Below are 17,857 nucleotides of genomic sequence, written 5' to 3'. Positions count from 1 at the left end.
GGCAGATGTTTGGAAAATCTGGGAAATGGTATATTTAGATATTTCTGATGTATAGAAATAAGGACTGATAATTGTGTCCCCTGCTGCTTTGAATGTCAAGAATAGTTTTGGTGGTCAATTGGTGGAGAAAAAATGCCATGACCACCTAAACCACAGCAAAGCAGACTGAAGTCCTGCTTCCTCTAAAACCTTTCACAGGTTCACCTTTGAGACCATTTTCTTTTTCCCCAAGAATCTAGAACTGGAAAGAGCACATGAAATTCCTGTCTGGGATACAGACACAGCATCACTCACCCTAATTCAAACTCCTTCAAGTGATGAAGCCTTTGTCACTGATCTCAGGAGTTCGTGCTCGACTGCACAGGTTCAAGCCTGATGCACAGTCCTGTGGGAGAACAGCAGCAAATCTCTCACTGACTTTGAAAGATGAGAACAGCTCGGCATCTGTCACCACCTTCCTGGTGATACTCAGCTTAAATACTTGTACCCTAAACACACTGCATTCTGCTTTGTATCCTAAACACACTGCATTGGTCTTTGTGAAGCTTATTGGTCTTTGTGAAGCTCCTCAAAAAGCTGCTGCTTTTCTTGAGGGCAACAGTACATGATGAGTCCTGATCTCTGAAAAGGGAATGAAGATGGCCAGTCCCAACAACTTACTAGGAATGAAAAGCACTTTCATTTAGCAAACGGGGAAAGCACTTTGCTCTAGCAAAATTTTAAGAATAGATGAAATTTAATAGCCTCCTGCAACAGAACAGCATGTGACTCAGAGGCAGCCACTCCAGCTCCGCCTCAGCTGCTTACTTTCAGTTCCTCGTTAAGGAACTGTTTACTCTAAATAAATGGAAATTTTAAAAAGTAAAGAAACCTGCTGTTTCAGATTAAAATATGCGTCTAGGCAGAAGGATGCCTCTGTCCACTTCTGCAAACGGGTGAAGTGAAATAGAGACGGAAGAGACGAGCACTTTGCTGAGTCACGGTAACCAGGGCTATCTCCAGCGCGCTGCTGCTGATCATCGCCACGCAATACACAGCTCCGAAGGGAGGGGACAGGGAGTGGCAGGCAGCACAGCATTACCAGCACCACGAGTTATTTTTCAAAGCACGACTAAGGTGCTGAACTGGAGCTGTTAAATGGCTCACTAGAAATTCTGTATTAAGCAATGCAGTCAGACGCAAACAAGTTAAATCAGCTATCTACAGTGAAGAGCTATCACATGCCCAGTACATAAATGTGGTTGAAAGCAAAACAGGAAGGAAAACAAAAGCCCAAATCACCTCAAACAGAACCAAGCAGCAGCATAAAATAAATTTCACATCCTCAAGTAGTCTGAAAGCCAGTCACAGCAGATCTAGTAGCTCTTGTAGTTTTGTTTAGGACTGGGCAAAATCACAATGGGCTGTCTGCACAAACTGCACCTGAACACAGCATGAAGGGAGCTGCTAAATTCTCCACTGAGTCATCTAAACAGAAAAGCCACCAGTGTGAAGGGCTTTCAATTGAAATATCTAAATCCGAGATATGAAATGATCAGAGATGAGCAAGGAGGACTTGCAAATACATGAGAGGAAAATAACTGAAAAGCAAAACCACTAAATAAACCACACCATTTAGAAATAGTTGCTGTTCTGTGGTGTGTGAGATGAGCGGCCAGCAAGAACACCAGTTCAGTTAAAACTGTCTTATTCAGAAAAAATAAATATATCCTGATGCCTTACATATGCTTGAGGATTCAAACAAGCACAAATTTTCAACACAACACTTTAGAAGAGTAAGAAGTGCCATAAGGCATGGAGACTACAGATAGCAGTAGGGCTGGTGCTGTGACAGAGGTGTTCAGAACACCCCATTTTCAGGAACACAAAGTCAGTGGGATGTCATTGCCCACACCTTTGCAGTTACATCTAAACTTAGGTATGTCGCTGCAGAATTATATTACTTACTCTCGTCTCTTTCTCCCAGTGGCAAGATTTGGAGAACTTCCTTCATATATCTTTGTTTGCCCTGCTCATGGGCATGACACACAATATGAAAGGTTTCTGCAGAACTGCATTTTGTATAAAACAGACTCTCTGCCAAAAATGTGTTTCTCTTCCCTTTTCAGGTTCCTTTTTTTAATTCGTGTTAGCCGTTGTTATTAAGATAGCCTTGAAAACATGAGTTGAACATTAGTAGAAACAGTACAGTAATGTTAGTCTGTAATCCATAAATGACATGTAGAGGGCTAAGGTTCTCAGTAGATTGTTAACACAGTAAATTAAAGCCAACTCAATTTTAAAAAGTACTTAACTTCTTAGAAGGCAATTAAAATCACATTTTACATGGCAATATTATTTATTAAAGCACTATTGATGTCTTCAGTATATCAAAATGTTTCAGCAAAGCATTTCTCCAAAATGTCTTCATCTTCATCAAAAGAATCTCCTAGGAAAAAAATGTTTACAGTATCAATGATTTCTGTGAACATAATTCCTTAAAGTGCACCAGGCTTTATCTGAACATTTATATCACTGAAGGTAACAATGTCTTTGACTAGTGCTGGTGGGATCTCTCAAAAGTCCCCTAATGTTCTGAACTTTGAACTTCATTGCATGCCTCCCTTTTTGAATGCCTTGACAGATAAGCAACATACCACCTTCAAAGATCAGTAATTTGTTTGGGCTTTAGATTTTTTTTATTGGAAGCTTAGAAAGTGCTCCCTGAAAGTCTGACCTCTACAATGAATGCATGTGCTCCTTTAGTTCTTCACACATTGAGGATGTCAAAACCAAAATGCAAACCAGTGCAAACTGCAGAGCTGCAGCCACCATGTGCCCATGACCTTTGTGAAGCCTGTTCATGGGCATGTCACTCAATTTGGGCCAGTGTGAATACTGGTGGCAGGGGAGAGAGAAGGCTAGCTTGCCATGTATTGTGTTATTTGGAAATGCTCAACTTCAAAGAATAAGCATCACCCAGCTAAGTCTGATCTTAAAAGTCCAATTATATCTATTGCTTTTAGTTCCCCTTGCAGGGGGGGACTGGAAACAAATGAGGGCCAAGTCTGTTCCAATGTACATGCCTGAGGGGAATATGTTGTGTCAGCACTGGAAGATATTCATGAACAGGCTTCAAGCTGTTGCACAAAGGTAAAAAGGTGCTTTGAGGTGACCAGCTCAGGCTGCAGCTTTACCTTCAGCACTGGTGAGATTACAACTTTGCTGGAGCCACTTGGCTCTGCAAACCCAAGTCCAAACTTAAACACAGTTACTAGGAAGGAGAGAAGCAGAGGACCTCTCCAGAACACAGATCCAGAGCTCCACTCTTTGGCACTGGAAAGGCTGTCCTGAAAGGAACTGTGCTTTAAAACAAGTTTGGCCAGCAACCTGGACTGCACTCAAGACATTTCTGTTCCTTCGTAAGTGACACGCTCTTCAGCACAGCTGGATCTGGCAAGAAACTTAATGGGGCTCTGGACAATATCCCTCTGGGGAACAAAAGAAAGTTCCAGCAGGCTTAAAATTCCTTCTTCACCCTGCTCAAGTAAGTGTTAACAGCTGGATGAGTGACCTGAACAGCCCCTCTCACCTAGCAGCCTCACATTATTGTTTTGGCTTTACCTTATGACAAACAAAATGCTGTCACAGGATGAGTCAGACTTTGGACTTGGACGGGTTGAGGAGAAGGACACCACTCTCTACAAGCTGATCTCATGCCAGAGCAAGCACTTTTTCGAATCAGTCTGCCTGTGCGCCTCTGTGAGCAAGCCTATATGCTAGACCAAAGAAGCTCAAGTAAATGATCAAGGCCACTGAGACTGTACATTGGGTTGATCCTATGTTAAGAGGTACTTGACAAGCCAGTGTTGTCCCTAAAGTTGGGACTGAATGATGTGTCACATGGCAGTGAACAAGTTAAAGCATTACTCAAGATCATATGACCCATGTTACAGATAATCTGTCTTCAAATCACTTTATCAAGGAACTCAATTTTTATGAAGTTTCATGCCCTTATTTTAAGAGAGCAAATACATCAGGGAAACTTTGAAGTTCTGATGTGCTTTTAGCAAAAGGGACTTTTTGCAGTACTTGTAATGGAGAACCAGTATTCAAGACTGAAAGGAGGTCCTTTGGGAATCCCCAGCTATGGCACCTCTCCTTGGTGTACCACACCTGTGACAAGGCCAGAATCATTACTCAGTGTTGTCTTGGGAGGACAGTGCAGCAGCTGCCAGGGCGTGCTCCCTGTGCTGTGTACAGCAGGGTGGGCAGAGGCTGCATCTGAACCGCACAACTGCAGGTCCGCAGCAGCACAGCCCTTCATGTGGAGCTGCAGTACGTGCCCCAGCAGCTGTTCCTACAGGGACACAGGCCACGAGGCCTTTCCCTTGACACTCGGCACCAGCTATGCCAGACCCGGAGAGAATGAGATCTATCTCTTCCTGGCAGTGCTGGGTTAATGGTTACACTTCATGATATTAAAGGTCTTTTCCAACCTAAACGACTCTGTAATTCTAATAATGAGAGACCAGATGGTGGCTAAGAGATGTTGCTTCTGCACACGCTGACAAGCCGAGAGCACACGGAAGGGGAGCAGCTATAATAAAACCTCTATGCTCTATCAGCTGAGAGCGGAGCGCACGGCAGCACGGAGGAGCAGCACGTTGCGGGCTCCTCTTCGGGCAGGGACGGCCACTTCGGCCCTGTGCAGGGTGAGCTCCAGGCCAGGGTCGCGGTGCTAAACGAGGCCAGGGATGCCGCTGATCACGCAGATCCTCGCTGTGTAAGCAGCCCAACACGCCGCGGGCCCGGGGAGCGCTGAGCGGCGGCGTGCGGCGCGGTGCTGAAATGGCCACGGTGCGGATGTGTCGGGACCCCTGGCAGCGGCCCCGGCGGGGGACAAACACGGCGGCGGGTGGCACCCGCGGGCACAGGGACACCGCTCCGCCGCAGCCCCGCCCGCGGGCCGAGACGGGGACACCCGGCAGAGATGGCGGCACCCGGCCTCCTCCTCTCGGCGGCCGCGGCAGGGGGGGCGGTGACGGTGCGGCGGGGACACTCCTCCGCTGAGGGACGCGGCCACCCCCGTCCCGCCTCCCGGTGTCACGGCACTGCGGGCCGGGCCGGTGCGCAGGGCGGGCGGCGGGGACACCCCGGCGGGGCACGGCGGGGCGGGGGCGCTGCCGGGGCCGGTGCGCTCCGGGACAGCGGGGCTGGTGGAGGATCCCTCCCCGTGCATGGGGCTGCCAGAGTGCCCGCGGCCGCTTAGGTGTTTCGCTTTCACCTCGTGAGCACTTGCGGTTTGTTTTCTGGTGCAGGGCTTGAAGCCCAGACCCAGAAATGAAGAAGGTTCTGTGCGTGGAGCCCGTCATTTTCATCTACGTTTTTGCGTCTTTCCTGACGATCCCGCTGGTGGAGCAGTTCATCTACCGGCGGCTGTGGGAGCAGGAGTACAACTCCACTTTCGTGAGCGACAGCAATGTCAGTCACTGCGAGCAGAATAAGAGCAGCCCGGCTTATATCAAACAGAAGGCAAGTGGCGGGGGAGGAATAATAATTGTAAATAAACTTGCAGCCAGGAGGTGCTGCCTCAGTATAACCTCCTGTTTTATAACCTTAACCTTTAATGCTCCGGAAAGCCGTGGTTTTGTAACCTGCTCTCACTTCACTGTCTCCTCGCTCTAGTGTCATGCTGTAGGTAGTGAGAGTGCTTTAAAGACAAAGATTTGTCTGCAGGAAGATGCTGAGATAAACTCGTATTTTAGCGGGAGTTGAAAATCGCCTGAGAGAATGGGGACCAAATTAGCATTGGGCTGACATTGCAGCGAGTACAACTGGAGGCTCCTCCTCCCACGACCATTGTGCCTGTTGTGTTTGTGAGCCATCCGTTGTCTCTGTGGCTCCTACTATGCTTTGTAACCATGTGAAGTTTAGCACATGCCCTGTCGTTTTGAGGAATAAGATCTAGCTTAAAATATATGTGTTTCAGAGGAATTACAAGAATGAAGAATGGGGGAAATTAAAATAAAGATTTTTGCGGTTTTAAAACGTGGGAAAAAAATTAACTGATCTTTGCATAATCAAATACAGTTGATGGTTTGCCATTCAGAGTACTAGTCTGCCTTGTTGGAATACAAAGACGTCAAGATGTCAGGATCCCATGGTCAGTTACATTTTTAGCACTTTCCCATAGCTCAACATGCTGGATAGCTAGTTGCTGATTGGCACCTCTTCCACTGCACTTCCACTGCAGTTTTAATGCTACACTTAAGCAGAGCTAACTGTGAGCTGCCAGCAGAAGAGATGGTCATTCTCTATTTCCCTTTCCCGTCTCCCGCCATGTGTTGTATCTCACAGTTCTGCAGTTACAGGTTATGGTTTGGATTTGAGCGGGTCACTGATTCAACAGAAAGCTCATCTCTTGTTTTGGGTTTTTCACTTTTTGAGTGTTAGGTTTTTTTCTGAAGCAGTACACTGTTCTGGCACGCTCAGTGGCCACATGATTGATGTGTCTAACATGGGAATAGCAGAGGGAACATATTTTCAGAAGAGGTGCAATAGAACCATACTTGTCAACAACAATTGGCACTTGAGTTGGATAAAGTGAAAGATGAAACCACTATAGGGTCAGAAAAGTAAATGATTCAGAGTATAAATTATACAGAAGTTGGGGTTACAGAAACAGTCAGCTGGCATTCCCTAACACTGCTGAAAAGGTGGTAGGTACTTTTTTGAAAATTTTTGCTCACATCCCTTATTTGGATCTCTGATGTGCTGCATATGGGCAAGACTCAATGCCTGAGCTTATCTGCCTCATTTGTCATATATAAAAGGACATTGTTAATGGTACATGCTTCCAGTGAAGGTGATCAAAGAAATAATTCAGGACTTGTAGTGTGGTGTAGGTTCTTTGTCATGTGACAGAAGCTGGTCTTAGTAGAAAGAATGTGAAAGTAAAAAGGTCAATAAATTGCAGTCCAACACTGGCTGGACTGACCCATGGAGGTAATTACCAATTACTGTCTGAGTAAAGCTTGTATGTTACTCCCACAAAGTGTTTTTTAGTATTAGCCATTTAGCATTAGCATTTGGGGCTGTGTCTGGCAATTTTCTCCAAGAACATCATACATGGTGCATACAATTCTAATTGCAGAGCCCATCAAGCAATCTATGTTACGAATACATCTTTGCATTTTGCAATCCCCTCAGATTCAACCTGTTTTTCAAACTGCCATCACTTATAGTTTAGGATATAAGACTTTGTATTTCTTTTTGCAAAACACTAAAGCAGAGTGCTTAATTTCTCTAATTTCTTTTATTAGATAGCATCTCTGGTGTGATGGCAAATTCACACTTTACAGGTCGTTTGGTTACAAAGTACAGCTAATTTGAGAACATGAGTCCTTCGAGACAGCGGTTGAATAATGGCCAACAGAACTTCTTCGTTTCCCTGTCCTGCCAAATTTCCATTCCCTGCATTTCAGTGATTGACAGTAGGGCATGAGCTTTTGAACAATTACGCTCTTGTCTGGATGCCTTGCTGCATTTTTATACCACATTAGTTACCATAGCGTAAGAATTTAAATGCTCAAACACGCATTAATTTAAGTGCAAATGGGCCTCTGTGCTGAGTAATAGTCCTGTGTATGGGCCAAAGAGTAGATCCAGTGACTTCATTCCAAACCCTTTCGCAAGGAAGTGTGAAGTAGGTGTTCTGGATCTTCCAAGACCTTCCTAACTGAATTAGGTTTATAGGTGTTGTAGCTTCTGCTGTAAGGCCCTGTTTGGCATTAATGTATAAAGAACATCTCTCTTAATAGTTAATTTAGTGTAAGTCCTTATGTTCTGAGGATGAAAAAGCTTTATACTAATCTCACCTATTTCGAAGCAAAATGTAAAAGGAAATTGAAGACAAAAATCACTTGGAGCCTGCAAAAAAGGTAGAATATAATTAAAAGTGGTTAGTCTTTGCAGAATTTAGATTAATTCTTAACTACAATTTGAAAAAAAATAGTCATCTTGTATTAAAGTGAGTTCAAAGTAATCTGAATACAAGATGAAGCATTCTGATCACTGACTTGGATAATCCTTTTTTAATACCTCAGAAAGAGCTATATTATTAATCATTAAACATTATTTATCATTCCATTTATTTATTATCCAATCCATGCATTTCCCCTTGCTACTCAGTAATATTTTATCTTACGAGCCTGTCAATTTATCATGTCCTGTATATTGTTCAATCTCAGGTGCTGCACTTCTCTCTTAATTTATATCCTAGTATAAATTACTTGCTTCTTCATTTTCATTCTTTTAATTTTGAAATAGGTGATTTTATTATCCATTTCTGTCCACCATGAGTAATCTTTCAGAGTAGAGTGAATTTGCAGATTAAAACACTACGCCTTTCTCTTCAAATATATGTAGTTCCATTGATTATTTAATGGAGTTATGTGATTTAAAAGCAGCTGAAGGTGTGACCTATCATTTTCTATATTCTTTTCCTTTGGCTTTATAAAACCATAGAGTGGGCAGTTGCGTGCCTTACACTCTAAATGGATTTTTCCTGTACTTAAGTCTTTAGTCTTCTTGTCAGTAGACATCAAGATTTTTTATGCCAGCAAGTTCATGGTCACGTGTGGTATCTGGATGTGGAGCCATGTTTTTTATGTTGCACAACTTCTTCCAAAATAAGGACACCCAAGTATTTTTTTTAATTTATTCGTTCAGTTTTACACTTCATTATGGTTTGGCAATAATATTTGTATTATGTGGTTAATGTAGGTTGAGATGATACATATTAACTTTTATTTTTAATGTAGTAGCATTTGTTTGATGCTCATCTCTTTGAACATGACGATCCTAGTAAAGTCATGTCTGCAACTGTATAGAGTTCTCTTTGTCAGCAGCAGAGGAATTAAAGATCAGAACATTTTCCATCTCAGTTTGTTCAGTCTTCATGGTTTTGACCCTTCAAGGGTGACAACAGTGCTGACCAGTGGACAGGACGTCTTGAGTCCTAAGGCAGTCAGACACCATAAGGGAAGAGAGCACTTCAGAGTGCTGAGGATCTTGAAGGCTTTCTTTGAGAACCTCAGGTTCAGTTGAATTTTCCTCTTGCAATAAAACCTGGTATCTTGTAAGCAAATGAAGACATTAAATTAGAAACTCATGGTCTCTGTAAATAAAAATATGAATTTATAAAGCATTCAGCAGCTTTTAAAATTGCCCAAAGTACATTCCCATACGTTTTAAAGGTTTTTGATCATTTTGGATGCTGCTCAGTCAGGATTATGTTAGCTACAGAGGAGATGTTTGAAACGTGGAGTAGAGATGGCTTGAATACAGGTTGAGAATGGCGTGGGCAGACTTGCACAGCTGTACCTGTTGCTGACTGAAGAGCATAATGCCTGCCCAAGTCAGTGTTATGCCTCAGAAAACTCCAAGAAAACTTTCAGCATGACTTTACTCTCTGCATCTGAAAGTTTAACTTAGAGAGTATAAAGGGCTTGTGTGAATAAAGTTGCTTCCTTTTTCCTTGCTGCTCTTCTGTCTGATCAGGTGGCTGTCTCTAAAGGGCTGTTGTGGCTGCTCTCTTGTCAGGTCTGCATCTGTGCATTAAAAACAAGATCTGAATTAGCTTGCTGAGTGTCCTTTAGCAGCTGGCTTCATAACAATCTTTTTTTTTTAATGAAACTTTCTTGAGTTCTTTTTTTCTGCAGCCATTCATGCTCTGTTAAATGGTTGGTTTTCAGCTACATTTTATTTTTATGCTTCTGTTAAAACGAACTCTGAAATTTTTCCCATAGTGGGTGTTTACAGTTTATTTTTTATAGTGTTAGCTGCTGTTCCTTTTGTGAATACCTGCTGTGGTGTATCTGTAGAGAAATCAATGTTTTGGACAGTTTCTGAACCCAGAGCTTTACAGTGTTTGCAAAATCAATTAATTCACATATCTCTGAGTCAGTATAATATTTAAAGTGGCATTTCACATTTTTCACTGTTATTACTCTTTGTAGAAGTAGTAGTAGTAACATTGTACAGTGGGATGTCAGAGCAAATCCTGATCTGTTTACTTGCATAATATGCTTTAGTCCATGAATTGTTTCTTGTAACCCCCTCAGTAGAATTATTTGGGAGGAAAAATTATCTCCTGTGAGGAGGAAGCATGGGGTGTGTTCCTTAATCAAAGACTGGTTTACTACTGATTTCTGGGCAGTATTAAAATTGCCCAGTGCCCTTTTGCCATACCCTGTATTGAAGGAGATACTTGCAGTTTAAGATACTTACAGTTCTTTTAAGTGCATGTTCAGAAGAATCGTCCTCTTGTCTGCATTGAAACTTCTCTGTCAACACACTAATGTGTCTTAAACACTAAGTTCTGGTTTGAAATGTAACAAGGAATGTTTGAGGAATATTGAAGATCAAATTACAAAAGCAGCAATCTGAATATGCAATTCCTTTGTATTAGTGATCACTGTAATATAATGCATTCTTATAAAGATATAGTAATGCACTGTATTTCATTATAGCCTAATATAATGCCATATAATCTTATAAAATTACATTGTATGTATTCTGTTTTATAATAGTATAATTTATGATCTATAAACATGTACAGTGATATTAATTATATTGCATACTAATAATTATGTATGTAATATTGTTACAGAATTTTTTTCCCAATGTATTATAGTATTTACAATTATTTTTATTTTCTCTTTGCAGGAAGTTCAAGAAAAAGCCTCTGTTTTTAATGTGCAGTTGGACTTAACTAGGGCCATTCCCAGCCTTTTAGTTGCCTTTGTTATTGTAGCTAATGGGGATCGCCAGGGACATAAAAGGTCTTTATTTTTGCCATCAGTGGGAGCTTTGATTTCTGGTATAAGCTTCACTGCAATATCATATTTTTCCTTGTCACTCTCTGTCCTGTTTGCAGTCGCATTTATTACTGGACTGTTTGGGAGTATGGCAACTTTCCTTGGAGGAGGCTTTGCTTACATAGCAGAGGAGTGTCATGATGAGAAGCAGAAAACAACACGAATAGCTGTAGTGGATATGATTTTTGGAGTTGTATCTGGATTGGCAGGACTGTCATCTGGCTACTTTCTAAGAGGAATAGGCTTTTCATGGACATTTGTGATAGCATCTCTGCTCCATGTCATTAATATCATCTATATTGTATTTTTTCTGGAAGATACTCTAGGCATGTCTCAATTCCAGCATGAGGCACCAGTATCCTGGAAAGAACTTTTTAGGGCGACATTTTCTGGAGTGTACATGCTTTTTAAAACTGCCCCTTACAAAAAGAGAATTTTAATAATTGTGTTACTTTTTACATTTATGACTTATTTTTTTACTCTGCTGGGTGGGAGTTCACTTTTTACACTGTATGAACTGGATGAGCCGCTCTGCTGGAATGAAGTATACATTGGATATGGAGCAGCTGCATTCACTTCCGTCTCTCTGACCAGCTTTATAGGAGTTTACTTACTTTCCAAATGTCTCAAAGACATTTATATTGTCTTTATTGGGATATTTTCTTACATTGGAGGAATGATCATGGCTGCCTTTGCCAAAACTACCCTGCTCATGTTTTTAGGTGAGTTCAGAATCGGTTGTTCTGTGGTCAACAATATATATGAAAATACTGCTGTGTTATTTGTAGCAAATGCAGGTGTTGGATATTGAACATAACACCTTGAAAGGGTCATAGAGAGGTAAAATACACATGGTTGATCAGACTGATCTAGGATTTGATTAAAAGATGAACTATGTGGAGAAACGATAGAATTACTTGCTTATGATTTGGTTTTAGTGCAATAGAAATATATTTGATTTATTAATTTTCCTGTGCTTGGATAATTGTGTCTCAGTGCATATCCAGTCTGACTTTTCTGTTGCCTTTTACTATTTGGGGAACTAAGCGTTCAAAAGTATATGACTAACACATTTGCAATATATTTGTAAAATCCTGGATTTTAATTATTTCAATGTCTCATGACTGCTTTACAGTGAGAGTGCCATCTTTATTCTGCTTTATGCCTATTCCTGTTCTCCGATCCATGCTGTCAAAAGTGGTTCTCACTGGTGAACAGGGTAAGTAGAATTTGATTTTGAACAATAAAATAATATGGTGCTTCAGAACAGAGATGTATGAAGATTACCTTTAAACAAACAGAGCTGTATTGGTATTTTGAGACTGCTTTTCTTTCAAGTTCCATATAATATGACCCTGTGTCTTGACATGAATGGCTTCTGGTTCTGAATTTAATATAAACAACATTGTGTTAAAAACTACTGCAAGTTTCAACCTTCAAACGAAATACTGCTCTTAAAGACCATGGGGAACTTGAAGCAGAAGAATGCTCAAGAATTATACAAGTCTGATTTCACAAGGGCTTCTGCATTTACAAGATCTTGACATGCAGCAAAAGATATATTTCTGTTACTTAGTGTCACACCTACTAATTTAGAAAGGTAAGCAGTAGGTGGTCAATCTTCAAAGCACTTGGAAACAACTGGACTTAGATCCTCAGCTATGGAGGAACCCAGCTTCATGCCTGTGGCTTCTAAACATGTCCCAAGAAATGTAACATACTACTTCTCAAAGTCCTTTCCTTGTGGAGCACAGAAAAAAGCATGTCAGTCCTCAAAATATGGCTATAATATCCTGTATTTTGCTTTTGGGGAGCATCTATTTTCTGGATTTTGAGAAATACCCACTTTCTATAAACATTTTCCTGAGTTGCTTTAATTTTTTAAAATATTAATCTTTGTACACTAAAAAAAGATCTCCTTGTACTAGCTGTGCTAACATACATGTTTGGTATTGCAGTTTCTTGGCATTCTTCACAGCTTTGGCTACTTGAGTAGTCTGATGCAGGAATCAGGTTCCATCCTTTTCTGCTTACCTAGTGTGATTTTGGTTATGGTCCTGTGATGACTGTGAATGCAGCTTGGGAATATGCATTCAACGAGACACTCATGGGATAGACTGCCACCCCAAAGGGTAGTTCAGTCCAAAAAATGTTGTTTGTTTCTTTTCAAAAATGAGAAGGCAATGGTTATAAGCTGAACCAGCAGTCCTGGTTGAATCAGTCTTTTCCACATATAAGAGTGAAGATTAGAGAAGGAAGAAACAAGGAAAAGTAAGAATGAAGAAGAAAACTGGAAGGGGGTAAAGGGTGGAGATATGCATAACATGGTTAGTGAGGATGAACAGGTTAAACTTCATGTGAGAAGCAAATCCAAGAAAATAGGCATGGTAACACAATAACAGTAAAGAAAAAATAGTTTCCGTCAGCAAAATGTGTTGTTTATTTGGTTTTTTTTTCATTTAAAAAAACTAGCATTTTGTAAGAGTTGCCACAGAAGACAATTTCATAGCAAAATATGATCCTCTAGTGCTTCTAACTTGCATACTTGGAAAAATACTGTCAGCAGATGTATCTTTTGAACCATATTTAAAACTTTTAGTACTTTGAAGAGTTTTTGTTTTATTTTGTTTTGTTTGTAACTCACCCATTTACTTTTGGCAGGTGCTGTGTTTGCTTGTATTGCCTGTTTAGAAGCTGTGACCGGCACTATCTCACTTTCAGTTTTTAATATTCTCTATGCAACTACTGTTGCATGGTTTTCAGGCTTTAGCTTCCTCCTATCTGCAGGCCTTTGTCTAATTCCACTGTCTGTCCTGTGGTAAGTATGGATGAGGAGGGTTCTTCGACTGCCTTTGCCAGTGATTTCTATTTTGATGTGAACTGAAGCTGAATGGTTTAGTGTGGTAGTTCTCAAACTTTCCTGTCTGCTAGTGTGCTGTAGTGGCTCTAGTTTCACACCTTTTCCCTGATCCAGCTACCTTCCAACAGCTCTGTGCTGTGAATTTCCCCCAAATTGAAGTCTATCCTGAATGTACTGCCAGTGGGATACACCACAGCCTTGACTGCACGTGTGCCTTTCCTTGGTTTGAGACCTTTACATGGTCTTTCTTACAGGAAAGCCTTTCCCACAGATCACGTGAAAGGCATAAGCTTAATTTTGCAATCTGAGCTCTTCTAGATGCTAATGAGGGTTATAAACATGACCAGTCACCCACTGGGTTTAATCGAAAGCTATATATCCTGGTCTTTGGTCATGGGTACCTTGTGATCCAGTGCCACTAAAATCTGTCAAAGATTTTAAAGCCCAAAAGAATAAACCTCTAAACATGTTTAAAAAATAGGCCTCTATAGCAGTTGTTTCTAATCATAATCTATTGACTCTCTAGTAATACTGACAGGGAAGTATCATTCACGAGTACTCATAAAGTAAAGGTCACTTTACATTATTTCTAGTATAAATATTACTTTTTAGGATGCTGAAAAAAAAATCAAAATGACAGAAGAATTGCTTTTCATTAGCTAGATTTACAGGTGGGGGAAAGATGTTTTTCTTAAGAGGGTGGCATTCTGGCTGGAGACTTGTATATTTTTTCCTAATACTTAGACTTCACCTCAGCCGCCTTTTATCTCTGCATCAGCTGCATTTTAAGATTTAAATAGGCAGTGAGAATGCTGTAGATTTAGAACATTTCACATAATTTCAAATCTATTCCTGCTTCATTATAATGCTTTACACAGTCTTTACAGAGAAGCTACACTAATGGTAATGATGGTATCAGGTAGTGATGGGTCTTAGACCTGAGGGAATTGAAGCAAAAGGGTCTTGCGTGTGTGAGTAGAGTACTTTCCAGTAAAGTAATAAAATAATTGAGAAATTCAGTTACATTAACAAAGGCACAGTAAGTACTTGTTCTATTAAATATTATCTTTAGTTTAGTTCCGTGTCGTAAGGTAGAGAAAGTTTCTGTTAAGAAAGCAAACTACTGCAGAAAAGGTAACAGATATTTACCATCAATTAGTCCATCTTGCAATCAGTATTGTAGTACATCATCGCCATAAATTTTTGAAAGTTATTTTTCTTTACCTTCTGTCATTATTTCCAGATATCTGACCCTTTGAATACCCTCTCTTTGCACCTTTCTTTTTAGCATGTCATGCGGTGTTACAGATGGAGAGCAGAAAGGGTAGTTGTTCCAGTCTGTAAGAGGCAGAGTGGTTTAGTACTGTTCTCAAAGGTAGCAGTAATGATATTGTCTGATTTGTGTAATTAGGGCAAGTAGTGTCATTGCTTTTGTTTACTAAGACACATCAACAGCTTGGTGCCACAGAGCATGGCTGTAGAGTGCTATCCAATATGTTTGTTGGTGCTGAATCAGCATGCTGTACTGAACTATCTCAGCTAAAGATACCTGTCCTATCTTTGTCTTACAGCTGGCTTCTGTGCACAAGCTGGAATGGGGAGGACTTGGCTCTGCTGGTACCTGAAGAAGTATCCAGCATAGAGAGTGCTGATAGTTGAACAAAGGATCCACACACCTGGGATTTCTAATCTGACACGCAGTGGCAGAGATCGTTATGCCACACAGAAACCACAGAGATAACACAACACAATTTCCAAGTGCCCTGTAGCAATAAGCACTAAATTGGTACCACTCAATACCCAGATTCTTTTTAGCACTTGACTAAAGCTAGCTCTTAACTATGCAAATAGGCTGGCAATTGAGATTAATGTTGCTTCAGCATGAAGGAAAAAATAAGGTAGGATGGTACTCTTTCCACTTACCCTTTCTCAAGTTTGAGAATGTCAGCTGTGGGTTGTGATACATCTTGTATCACTCTAATTTGGGTGACAGAGATAAGCCTATCAACTCAGAGGACGCTAGCAGTTCTGCTGGAGTCATTGGAGCTTGTGCCAGCTGAGGATGTGGTCCACTGTGTACATCTTGAAAGGCCTGTCTTAACAGTGAAGCCCCTACACTGTCTAAAATTAGTAAACTAAAAAATAGGTTTTTTCAGAAAGCAAGCAAACTGGAGGCAGTACTTACACCTGCTGTAAGTACACTTACTGTTCTGCAGCTAGCAGAGTGTTTGTGTAAGTTTAACATATGATGTGTGGACCTTGCCTGTGACTTAGTTCTTGAAATGGATTTTCACACAGAACTGTCAGGAACACACTGCACACTTGCAGAGTGTGAAGTTCAGCCTAAACCTACATTTTGCAGAGGCCATATTGCACATTTATCATTTTCCATATCTTAAGGACTGTTTACAGACGTCTTTTTGTCCCAGAGATAGTTCTTGTTTTCTAGTGAAGTTGGTACTTGGCTTAAATGTTTCTTTTAGTGAAAAGCTGTGATAGCATTTCTTACCAATAGATCTTTATTTTTTAACAACCCTGAAATGAGGTGACAAAATCAGAATCATGAATCTAATCATCTTGCAATGAATGCAGCATAATTTATGAGCACTTCAAAAGCACTTCTAATCTTCAAAGCACTTTACAAATGCTATTCAAAACGTCCTTCCATAATAGATACTATCCTCCCTGTTGCAGAGAGAAATTAACAGAGAGGACAAGTGACATGCCCAGAGCCCCAGTGCAAACTGGTGAGAGTGGCAAACCTAGGAATCAGTTTCAGCACTGACTCCTCACATTTTCCCTTAAGATCTTTAAGTAGAAATTATCCTGAGTATTAGGTTCTGGAATGCACAGTACAGCAGAAGTGTGAACACCATGCTAAGGACCACTCCCATCTGTTGATTTTGTTAGGAGTTTGACAGCCAATACTGTTCTGATCTCTCAAAGCTGTGTGTGACTCTTGTCCCCCAAAACAGATAGGTAGAGAAAGCAAAACAATGTAAACTGGTTGCCATTTAGAGAATGAAAACTCTACAAAAGCAACTACAATGACCTCACATGCACACAGCGTAGGATAAAAATGCAGCACATAGCATGTGCTGTATAATTGATGAGCTGTTTACAGCCACTGATATCCCATCCTATTAACGGAGTACTCCTGCAGAACTCCTCAGTGGTACTCCACCAAGAATAGTAATACCAAATCATGATGATACTATTGTAGATCGTTTGTAATGGAATGATTGCATTGTTTCCAAGTTATGTATCATGATCACAGAGAAGCCTGGAAGAAGGTTCAAATAAATTAAAGGAGAGCTTACTCCATTCAGGAGACCACTGTCTACTCATCACAGGTGAAAACAGGGCCATTTATCCAGGCCAGAGGGAACATGCTAACACCTCTAGCTGGCTCTTAAACTCCTGACATGAGCCAGAAAATAAAACTGCTTACTGCCTTTGAGGTGGCCAATTTACTGCCAACTTGTTGGAAACATGAGCTGAATTCTACAGTAACCAGTGGGTCCAAAACATAATGAGTACTTGTAAAGAGATTTAAGAAAACACTGATGTAAAGGATTTCAGCACAAACACGACATTGTCTTCCTTGCCTCTTCATTATGCAGTTACGTAAGGCTTTATGAAATTAACTATTTCATGCAAAACTGCCTGGAAATAAAAACACAAATGCAGAAGGGGTGTGTACCTTCACTTTCTCCTTCAGTGCACACCTCTTCTAGCACTCGGAAGCTCACATCAAAGCAAGCCAGTTCCACAGTGGTGGTGTGTCAGTCCAACTGAGGACAAGCACGTACAGTTCAGGAATGGCTTTGTTATGATTTGATTTTACTGTACAAAGTACATGCTGTTTGCAAAGTGCTTCTGGTAGATGGAGCATTTAGAACTGGCTATAAATTTAGGTCAAAACACATGGAGGATATGGACTGTATTTTTAAAATGTCTAGCACAGTGCAAGCTGAGCAACCAATTACTAATATGCTTCAGACTATTAAAGCAAAATCTTCTAAGTTTATAATAATTTCTTTATTTGTGTATAAATACAAATTATTTTGACATAATAATAAAATTTGGTTTTTTAAACTCTGTTGCATGTGTAGTTCTTGCACTTTTAAATTTT

General features: G+C 40.7%; 1 protein-coding gene and 1 long non-coding RNA gene across 5 annotated transcripts; one reads left to right on the top strand and one right to left on the bottom strand.

Moving 5' to 3' along the window:
- The first annotated feature begins 4,673 nt into the window (after positions 1 to 4,673).
- Positions 4,674 to 17,823, top strand: SLC46A3 (solute carrier family 46 member 3). 4 transcript variants are annotated; one of them, XM_032099508.1, is made up of 6 exons: positions 4,674 to 4,765; positions 5,301 to 5,514; positions 10,711 to 11,584; positions 11,998 to 12,081; positions 13,524 to 13,680; positions 15,294 to 15,427. In XM_032099508.1, exons 2-6 carry the CDS (start codon positions 5,323 to 5,325, stop codon positions 15,379 to 15,381), a joined length of 1,395 nt encoding a protein of 464 aa, XP_031955399.1. In that variant the 5' UTR covers positions 4,674 to 4,765; positions 5,301 to 5,322; the 3' UTR covers positions 15,382 to 15,427. The 4 variants fall into 4 exon arrangements, with proteins under 4 accessions (XP_031955399.1, XP_031955400.1, XP_031955401.1 ...); XM_032099509.1 differs by lacking the exon at positions 4,674 to 4,765 and adding an exon at positions 4,821 to 4,839; XM_032099510.1 differs by lacking the exon at positions 4,674 to 4,765 and adding an exon at positions 5,032 to 5,108.
- Positions 8,690 to 10,716, bottom strand: LOC116439668. The gene is made up of 2 exons (XR_004238225.1): positions 9,367 to 10,716; positions 8,690 to 9,118 (listed from the first exon to the last, which is right to left on the bottom strand). It is a non-coding gene; the product is annotated as an uncharacterized LOC116439668 (long non-coding RNA).
- Positions 17,824 to 17,857: the final 34 nt, after the last annotated feature.

The sequence above is a fragment of the Corvus moneduloides genome, chromosome 2 (genome assembly GCF_009650955.1).
Source record: "Corvus moneduloides isolate bCorMon1 chromosome 2, bCorMon1.pri, whole genome shotgun sequence".
Taxonomy (NCBI): Eukaryota; Metazoa; Chordata; class Aves; order Passeriformes; family Corvidae; genus Corvus; species Corvus moneduloides.
Note: the sequence above shows the minus strand (reverse complement) of the source record. Positions and strands in the feature narration are given on the sequence as shown.

Excerpts from the sequence above, each read along its gene's own strand:
- SLC46A3 (XM_032099507.1), top strand. The coding sequence starts at position 5,323 with ATGAAGAAGGTTCTGTGCGTGGAGCCCGTCATTTTCATCTACGTTTTT. Across the intron at positions 5,515-10,710 it reads CGGCTTATATCAAACAGAAG|GAAGTTCAAGAAAAAGCCTC; the intron begins GCAAGTGGCGGG and ends TTCTCTTTGCAG. Across the intron at positions 11,585-11,997 it reads TACCCTGCTCATGTTTTTAG|TGAGAGTGCCATCTTTATTC; the intron begins GTGAGTTCAGAA and ends ACTGCTTTACAG.